The 10,181-nt window shown below is 45.2% G+C and overlaps 1 protein-coding gene across 1 annotated transcript in view; it reads left to right on the top strand.

Moving 5' to 3' along the window:
• The window catches only part of PTPRG (protein tyrosine phosphatase, receptor type G), a 424,594-nt gene extending 415,077 nt beyond the window's left edge, over positions 1–9,517 (top strand). Inside the window, exons 28-30 of the mRNA XM_019504585.1 lie at positions 915–1,057; positions 2,771–2,906; positions 4,216–9,517. Of these exons, the coding sequence (XP_019360130.1) occupies positions 915–1,057; positions 2,771–2,906; positions 4,216–4,362 (426 nt within the window). The 3' untranslated portion in view covers positions 4,363–9,517. The remainder of the gene's footprint in view (positions 1–914; positions 1,058–2,770; positions 2,907–4,215) is intronic.
• The last annotated feature ends 664 nt before the right edge of the window (positions 9,518–10,181 follow it).

The raw sequence follows: 10,181 nt of genomic DNA, 5'->3' as shown, positions 1-10,181 counted from the left end.
ATGGGGGTGTCTTCTGCTGGGGATGGCTGTTCCTCTCCTTTCTCACGTCTCCAAAGCTGGCTCCGTCTTCTGCTTCCAAGTGGATTACTCCTCAGCATTGGGTTTCTCTTCTGGGTTAGGCTGCAGCTTTTCCCCGCTCCAGAAGTCTGGATGTTTGCTTTTCATTCAGTTGATAGAATTATTCCTTACACAGCACACTGACATCCCAGGCCTTGTTCCTCCGAAATTCAGCTGCTGCAAATGAGCGGTTTCACGGAGATGGCGACTCTGCTCTTGCTAAAGCATGCTGAAGGCTTTCAGACTGCCTCGCTGTCAGAAAATGGGACCGCAGCAGTGTTTTGCTGCAGGGAGAAGGTTTATAAACTTTTGGCAGCTTTGTACATTTGGATGCCTGTGGGGTTGCTCCTTTCTTGTTTGACCAGCTGCCTTCTGAGCTGCAGCCCCGTGGCGTCACCCAGGCATGGGCCGTGGAGCTCGCTGCGCCAGGGCTGTACCAGGGCTTTGTGCATGGACGGCCACCCTGGAGAGCCCCACAGAGATCCTGGTCCTTCTGCGGTGCGGACGCCATGAGCTGTGTAGTTTGACTCAGCTCTGCTGATGAGGAGAACTCGGCTTCCTGTCCTCATGGGAAACCCCTGCCCTGTCTGGAGGCCTTTGTCCCTGGTAGAAGCTGCAGTATAAATGCAGGCGTGGTGGGAGGGACAGAAGGGCCAGACCCGTCTTCAGCTCCCTGGCAGAAAGGGCCTGCACCAGTGCACCGGCCACAGGGCTGACCAGATGCATGGTGCATCCTCTCTGCCTTGGGGGGAAGGGGAGTTTCCCTGTGTGGCCACTCTGATTTCCTTCTCCGGCATCCCTGGGTGTACAGACGTGGTGTTCAAGCATGTAACTCCAGGCTTGGTCTTCTCTTTCAGGATGACTACGTGCTGGAAGTGCGCCACTTCCAGTGTCCCAAATGGCCAAACCCAGACGCCCCCATAAGCAGTACCTTTGAACTTATCAATGTAATCAAGGAAGAGGCCTTAACGAGGGATGGCCCCACCATTGTTCACGATGAGTACGTCATCTGCCTCCTCCTCTTTTCCTGGTGGTTGTGCATGTGGGTAAGCGTGCAGGTCAGGGGAGCCTGACCCTGAAACGCAGCTGCTCGTCCGTATGAGGCAGGTCCATTGACTCGTTCCCCGCATCAGGTCTGGTCTTTCAGGCTAGACCTCACTGGTGGAAGCCGCATCTGCTCTCCGTGCATCTTGGGCTGCTCTGCCCTGCAGAAGTGTCCAAAGCAGAGGCTTCCAGCAGCACAAGGCTCCCAGTTACCTGCATTTGGTTTATGAAACTTTATCCAAACCGTTGAATCCCCAGCATCTGCACTGGGGGACTTGGAGCTTTGTGCAGCCAGTATGTAAGCAGGATTGTCCAGATTCAGCTCAGCTGGTTCTCACAATGTTCAATGAGGGTAACTTGTACCAGAGAACCTGGTCTTTGTTCCTAGGTAGATAGTTCTCCCCCCCTCCCTCCCCGTAATGTTTTGCAGAGCTAACTCGGAATGAGCTCTGTGAGCCGCGCATGCAGTACAGTAGCTGTCAGTGTTTCCTGATGGTTGTATATTTTTGCACTGTAACAGCGAATGCTCTGATGCCATTACTATTTCAATACCTAATTGGAGAGGGTGCTGAATGTGCCATTACACTTTACCTGTTACTTTGTAAACAGTTGTAACCAGTTCCAAAACTGGGGAGATGCTGCTAATTGCGAAGTCCAGGACCGTGCATTACAGTCCCGCAGCAGCTCTTTGCACAGGGAGAAATTCATAACTGCAGAGTGCCAGCACAGGAGCGAGGCATCATAGTCCCATGCGCAGGCCTGATGTCAGCTTTTTGCAGAGGGGTAGAATTCACCCGTTGGGAATGGTGATACCCCTTTAAACTAATACGAGGCACTGCTATAAAAAAAAAACAAAAAACAAACAGTTTCGAGAGCCACCGGGCATCCTATCACTGCTGGAGCTAAGTAGGAAAATCATTACGGTCTCCTTTATTTGCAGAGTACCATAGAGCCAGCCCAGCTCCTGGGGTGTAAGAACGTACGCTCATATTCCTCTGCAGCAAAGAAACCTTTCCCCTAACATGGGGGTACTGCTGGTGCAGCAGCTTTTTCGCAGCAGACTCCAACAAACAGCGCCTTGGGCGCTAGCAAGTGGTTTTTCTCCCACTGCTCCCTGCCTTCTAATGCACAGTGTAAGCTCGGTTGGCTCTTGCCAGCTCTTCCTTCTGTGCTGGCTTTAATATTCATGCTTTGGGTAGTCTGCTGTGTGATTTTGCTGCTCTTGCAGTATTTAAGATTATGTTTTACGGAATTAGTCCCATTATTGATTTGGACGTTTCATGCTAGACCCAAAGAAACAAGGGGAAAAAATCAAACCTGCATTTCTAGCCATGCTGAGTTGTTTTTTTTCTGTAAATTGGTTTGTTGGTTTATTTGTCGTATTCACTTCTTTTCATCTTTACGCCTCTCCCACCTTTGGTCAGAGCCTGAACAAACATAGCTGAAAATGAAAACAAAAATTTCCTTGTAGCACATGAAATGGCTGCATCACGCAGCGCACTATTAATCCCAAACACGTGGATCTGCACGTACCAAATGCCTGTCAAGCTTAGGAAGGGGGCAGGGGATGGCTTGAGAGTGAAAGGTTTTGAAGTATGTTTGGAAGCTCTCACTGCAGCCCCGAGCACACCTCTGCCCATCTCACCCGCGCGCTGTTGCGGTTTTCCAGGTACGGAGCGGTGTCGGCAGGAACACTGTGTGCCCTCACCACCCTGTCACAGCAGCTGGAGAATGAAAACGCTGTCGATGTTTTCCAGGTGGCAAAGATGATCAATCTGATGCGGCCTGGAGTATTTACAGACATTGTAAGTCTTTATATGCAAGATAAGTGGGAGGCTTACCAAGGGTTTTACTGAAGAGGAAGAACATCGGTTAAAACACACGCAGGCACCGTTATCAAGCCTCGGTGCCTCTACAGCCAGGCTGTGGAAGTTGCTTATGGGCTTCTCTTGCAGCCTGTGCTGTACACTTAGGACAGCACCTGGGAGCACCTTAGGGAAGCGACAGACCTGATTCTGAGGCTGCTGCTCTCTCTGTGTATGAAGCATCCCTGTTTGGGATTGACTAAGCATGTGAGGAAGAGCCCCAGCCTGGGGGCAGGGATGGGACAGGGCTGTAACTCACTGCAGCATAGCTGGAAGCCCAGGCCCTAGGCAGCCGGCGCAGTTTAGAGTAGTTCCCAGACCGATGCTCAGCCCAAAGAAACCAGAACTTGCTCCCGTCCCCCCACTCGTATCTGAAGTGCACGTCTTAGATTCGGGAGCAAAATCTAGATTTGATGCATGCTGATGTACTTAGGCCCTGTATATGCCCCATGGCAGATGAATGCTGCCATTCTGCCTTTTACTCTGCATCATTACTGCTGCAAATTGTACATTTTGATGGGGAACACACGTAGCGGTGGGACAGGGAGGTAGAAATGAAAAGGTCCCAGCAGAAGCAAGCCCCACCGAACAGCTGGTATAAGTGCTTCTCCATTTTGCCCTGACCAGTTGAACCCTTTTGTAGGTGTAACACACCAGGCTGCTGAGGTGCACGTGAGGCTGATATGGTGCAGAAGTTAACACCCAGTCACTTCAAGTAGTCACTGGGTCAGGTCCCGTGCGATATACATACAAAATGAGATGGCATTATAAATGTGGATTGGGTTTGATTGCTCAGTCGATGCTATTCTTTACAGTTTTTGGCTTCCAATTCGTGAGGAGTTTCTAGAGTAACTTCAGAGTTAGTAACTGCTTCATAATCAGAACAAGATCATGAGTGTGGGAAGAGTTACTTGTTACATCTGCAGGAAATGGGGGGAATTTGATTCCGTCGTTTAAGCCCTCTAGTTGACTGACCTGACAGGTTGGAAGTGTGGGGAAGACAGCAGGATGGAAGTCAAATGTTGTATGAGACAGCTGAAACCAGTGTCTTGACTCTGAAGGTTGGTTTTGAGCATATCTGGACCACTGCAGTCTACAGGCATTATTGGTTCTTTTGCTGCCATGACGCTTTTCAGGTGAAAGGAGGGGGTTCCTTCCTTACGAATGTCCGCGGGCTGGAAACGCAGAAATGTCAATGCAATCCTCTTAAGTGGCCTAGGGATTAAAGGTGTTGTCCTTTGCATTCCAGGAACAGTACCAATTTCTTTATAAAGCGATGCTCAGCTTGGTCAGCACTAAGGAAAATGGAAACGGCCCCATGACACTGGACAAAAACGGTGCTGTGATGACCAGCGATGAGTCGGATCCGGCAGAAAGCATGGAGTCTCTTGTCTAATTGGACCCCTGAAAAGGCACTTACTTTGTAGAACTTCTGAAGACTGAGTGAACTTTTTTGAGGCCTTTTTTGCCAGACTCTAGGTTATACAATAACCCGATTACTTTTTTACACTGATAAAAGTTTTGATATTTATTTTTTGCCATTTTATGTCTTAATGGTATCCTACTGAGCATTTGCACCTCTGTTTATTTCACACAGTGAAACGCAATTTTATCTAGTTTGCACTATATGATCAGTGTTACTGCCTATAATATTTTAATACAAAAGCAAGCCCTGATGTGACATTCCATGACAACAAGCATATGCTACTTTTTTAGTTTCGATGCAGCGAAGTTTTGTTAACGGTGACCCCTGAATCTTGAATCTTAAATGCTAGACCCAATGGATTCTGACTACAAGAAATACTATTTCCCTTCATACTCCTAATATTTATTGTTTTAATCTTCATTTCACGTTGGTCATTGGTATAGGTCTTCTGCATGGCAGTAGAGTGGATGAGCAATGTTCATCCTTTCTTGACAAAATGTGTTAGGTGATTACTAGCTACAGTTGAGATGGACTAGCCGTGGGGAGCTGAAGCAATTGCTTTTGTACTGTTTCAGGTCCCTGTTCTGTGTACTGGAAGGCCTAAGAATTGCTTCACATGGAACACAGAAAAAAATGACATTAGAAAACATAAAACACAACAACTCATACTGGGACACAGTCATGGATTTTGAATTTACGGCTTCAGGAAGAAATGTCAATTTAATTTTTTAAACCAGCCACGTGGCAGGAAAATGCCGTAATTTTATTTCCATCCTAGCCAATACAGTGAAAACTATGCTACAACCTAAAATCAGGTCTGCTTTCAGAGACGTGAAGGTAGCAATATTTCACATTACTAAGCTATTCGATATTTTAAACATTAATTTCCTTACGCTTTCTTGAACGTGACCTCACACCTAATGGTATGTTACATGATGAAGACAGGCGTTTCTTAATTTCATAACTGTTAGATGCCATTTTTACAGGTGTGTAATTTTCATACTCTAGTGCTAAAACAAAGTACTGATCCATATTTACTGGTGAAGCAAACTAATAAAAAACTACCTATAAAGTTACATTCTTCCTCTTTTTTTTTTTTTTGGCTAAACTAACTGTTCAGTTCAAAGCTTTTGATTCCTTGCTCATTCCCACACAAATCAAATGTTCCCTCAAAATGAGGGGGCTGAAATAATTTGGTTATCCTCTTGAACTGTTAGGTGCACTGCCCTTATTAGCTCCCCTTTTGACAGCATTATGGTCCCAGGTTATCAGTGCCTGCTTCAAGTCAGAGCTAAAGACATCCTTGACAGCTGTGCTAAACAGCGAACAGGATTGCTGAATCAGGCCCCTTTCCGTCGAGGTGTTCTTTTGGCTGTTCTGGAGCGTGGGGTAGATGTAAAGGTGCTGTCCCTCATCTATGGGTTGATTTTTCTTTAGTCTTACATTTCAGCTAAACCCAGAGGGCACTGTAAGGTTGCAGGACTCTTCAGCAATATTCAAGCATATTTTTCATCTAGATTTTGACACGATTTTTTTTTCTGTTTCCAATAGGACCTCCCTGGGGCATAGGCATCTGCAAGACAAAAAATGCTTCTTCCATTGGAGAATTGCAGACTGCATTTTGGGGCAGAGCAGTCAGCTAGGAAGGAGCTAGGGGTGCTGTGCATTAAAAAAAATATGAAGGGTGCCCATTTGGAGCCAGGCACACTCGGCTGTTGTAAATCGATAGAGCCTCGCTGACGTCAGTGGAGCAATGCCCGTTTACTCCAGCTGAAGACCTGACCTTGTATTTTTAATGCTGGAAAGATTTCTTCCATGCACCTCTCCCCCCCCACACACCAGGCAAACCAACTCTGGAAGGAATTTCACCAGTAACCATCTATGGATTTATCTGAATTTGCTTAACTATTTGATACTACCGGTCCCAAATACTAGCCGATGCTAAGTAGCAATGCATCACACACCATGTTTTCAGCACCAAGGAATCTAATTCAATTCAATAAGATAAATAGCATGGTGAGTCACGATGCTTTAGCCCTCCCATTAACACCAGCATGAAGACAGCCTGGCTGTGACAGGTTAGCCCGTCTCAGATACTGTAGGAGTTTAGGCTGACTCTCCAACTGCCAAGTGGCAGTGGCAGAAGTCATTCAAGCACAGTTCCCATTTTGCCATCCTCACTGCTTAGTCTGGGGCTGAAATGTTTCACCAGGAGGTGAATTTACCAGCCCGCGTTGGTGACAGAGGCTTTGGCGCTGGGAGCAGTGGTTGTGCCAGGACCCAGAAGGACTCGGATTAACTCTTATCAGTTCACATCTGAAGTATTCCGGTTGCTGGGTGGGGTCGTCACCCCATTTGCGAGAGGAACCGGGTAGTTTGAACATTTGTGGAGAGAGCTAGAGAGAGGAATTTGTTCAGCACACCTGGGACTGAGTTCCCTGCCGTTTCAGTGCGTTTTGGGGGCAGAAGAAGATGACCGTTAGTGACGCTTTGCCTGGCTTTTCTCACCTTCTCTTCCTTGCCTTCGCACCATGCGTTAAGTCAAATGAGGGAAGGCTGCAGGGTTGAACACTGGTAAAGGGTAGACATTTGTGCATTGGCATTCTCCTGCACTAACGACATGGGGCTTAATCCCTGGGGAAAATACTTACCCCTGGCATTCTGTGACTTTTCGACTGTTGTTTTTTTCTTCCCATGGAAACCAAACTGTGTATCAGTGTTGAGTTCAACAATAAAATAGGTGGTAGGAAGGCAGTGATGTGTTGGGGTATGTTCGGGCCAGGAGTTCCATGTGAAGTTCAGGAAGAAAAGAGAGCGCGAGCTAAATTCATCCCCGTGAAAGCAGCTGCAGTTCTGATGACTTAATTGCACCTGTTTCCCTGGGACTGGATGCGACTGTCAGAAGCCCTGAATGTGTGTTAAAAGACCCTTACTCGTAGGGGTAGGATGAGATGCTGTCCTGCGTCTGTCTTGCCAAAGTCCTGTACACATGCATAGTGACACTGGCACGGTTTTATGTTCGCCGCTCTAACCTGACGCTTGTAGTTTTGACATTGCAGTCATTCAAAGGTAGCAATGATGTCTTTCAAACAAAGGGTGTGCGAGCTAGGAAGAACAGGGCTGTATTCCTTGGCGAGGAGACATGGTCCTTCCTCAGCACTAGCACTTGGAGGGGAACGGGACCAGTGGCTTGTATGTGTGTGCATGTGCACGCATACATCTCAAGACCATGTTATTTCCCCATGTTTGACACGGGTGCTTCGCTGGGAGACCATGTGAAAGAAGGATGAATTGAGCCCTCAGTAATGACCAAGTTTTCCAAAACGAGGAGAGCTGCTGTGTCGGTAACGACATGGAAAAGCAGCGGCGTTCTTGGCCTAAAACGGGCCCGTTCCTCTTGACGGTTAGCAATGCTAGGACGGTAGCTCTGCAAAAGTCCGTGGGCCTGCTCCTGTGTGTAAAGTTAAGCGCATTGAATTGTTTGCGGAGCCAAGGTCAGAATAACTTTGGCTTGAACGCAGCGTTTGTCCTTTCAGCATTTCAGATGAGAAAAGAGCTAAACTGTATTTATTTGTGTTTGATTCTGGTACTTCATTCCTCTTTGGTGGGTCCATTCTAGTTGATTATTTACTGGATCCACCAGGCTTCAATTATTTTCCAAATTTCTGACTGCTTGAATCGGTTGATCCCAGAGTGATGTATTGAAGCACTAGAAGACTTAACCTTCTTTCTAGTGACACAGCACAACTGCCTTGTTATTAATCTTTGGGGTTTTTTTTTTTTTAATGAATGCATTTTGGTTAAAAATTTTAAATATAGATATCAATTTTACCAAAGATACATATTACTAATTCTCAGCAAAAAAACCCAACAAACAACAATCTTAATTTCAAGAAAAATAATAATAATTCAAGTTGTCTTAATGATTTAGCAGTCACGTTCTCAAATGCATTCTCTTCTGCCATGTAATCCTGTGTTCTGAAGTTTTTGTTCAAATGGTGCCAGTGAATTTTTATATGAAGGAAAAATGCCTAATTGCTAATCCACTGCATTGCTCTTCCTTTTCTTTCTTTCTTTCTTTTTTTCCTTTTAAACAAAGAAGTACTTCAACTCTGCTTGTGACCCCTTTGCACTTTCTCTCTTCGTTGCCATTCTAACAGTGTAGATGACATTGGTGTTGCTTACCTGCAGAGAAGGTATGCAAAAATGGAGAGAGAAAGAGATGGAACTGTAATGAAGAGATTTGGCCTCTACTTTGTCTTAGCTGTTAAACTGTTTTTAGTATTTTTGTTAACTACTTGCAAAGGGAAGCATTTTCTACAGAGGATAATTAATTTCAAGAAAAATGTCTTGAGTTTTAAGAATAAACATGTCTCCAAAAGAGGAGATAGTCAATTTTATAAAACGTCACAACTCTCCAACATTTGGGGTAGTGACTTTTTTGTTTTGTTAGAACATTTGAAACTAGCAAGCAGCCATTGTTTCTAAAGAACTAAGCATCCACATCTGCTCCGATTTCCTTTTCCTTCATTTTTAAATAGCAGAAATCATTCAAACTGTAAATATTTTGTTGCTTGGATAAGCATCTTCTGGGAACTTTGTATCTATGGTATATAATCATAGAATTTTATATTTTCATATAAAGCTAATTTTTTTCTAGTTTCAACTCCTTCATAGTTTTCTTTTTTCTTTTTTTTTTTCCTTTTTTTGTGGTGGATATGTGAATCATACTTTCTGTGTATTGAAGTAGTGAAACACCATCATCACATTCCAAAAAAACAACAACACACATGTTATTTCTTTGGGGCAGTGATTGTGAAAGTTGGATTTTCTTTTGATTCCATTGTCAGTGTGTGCAATAGGAATTAGACTTAGCCAGTCACTGGATAAGTTTGTCTCATTGATCCATTTGGAAAAAAAAATGTGGTGTTTGGTTTTGGGGAGATATTTTGGGAGGGGGGGAGGGGTTGTTTGTTTCCGTTTCGTTTTTTGTTCGGGGTTTTTTTGTAACTTGAAGACTCTCCTTTTTGTTATGTTTAAAACTATATCAAATCATTCTATTATAGTGTTATTTAATATGTAAATTGTATTGCTATACATAAAATAAAGTATGGTTTTTGATGTATTCACAGGCTTCCTTCTTATTTCTGCCAAACTTGCACCTGATAGAGAAGTTCAAGTCTATCTCGTTGTCCTGGACATGTGGGAAGAGAAACAAGGATGTGGTCTAATTAGGCTGCACCTGTACTTGTGTAACTCATCTGGGAACTCTTCCCCTGGTAACGTGCTCATCATTCTCTCCTTAATCAGCTCTATGTCTGGAGGCCTTCACAGCTGGTCCTCCAGCCCTCCAGAAAGGGGTTGTCTCTGCCGTGCCAGATACTAGGAGCCTTGACTGTTCCTGAGCTCCTTCAAAGGGCATGTTCCTGGAAGTCCACTTCATGTTCAGTACCTACATTGCTTAATTGCAACTGTTTGAACGTACCCTCCAAGGCCAACCCAACCTCCGTTTGCAGCTGCTATGAGGAAGGCAAAGGCCCCTGCCTACTGCAGCCAATCTGACAGCGAGAGAAAACCTCCATCTCCATCCCAAAAACACTGAGCACTATACCCTGATCAGAAGCCCTGGTCCCGTTGTAGTCGGTGGGACTTCACATGTGTCTGAAGTGACACGTGTGTATTGGCTGGATCAGGGCACAGGCAAAGTCTCTAGCTGAGTTGAGCTGTGTCTCCTTGGCCAAGTGTTGGCTTTTCCCACTTGCAGATTTTAAAAGAAGCGGGGGGCACGT

This window comes from Gavialis gangeticus, unplaced genomic scaffold (assembly GCF_001723915.1).
Source record: "Gavialis gangeticus isolate Ggan-Ray unplaced genomic scaffold, GavGan_comp1, whole genome shotgun sequence".
In the NCBI taxonomy this organism is placed as follows: domain Eukaryota; kingdom Metazoa; phylum Chordata; order Crocodylia; family Gavialidae; genus Gavialis; species Gavialis gangeticus.
Note: the sequence above shows the minus strand (reverse complement) of the source record. Positions and strands in the feature narration are given on the sequence as shown.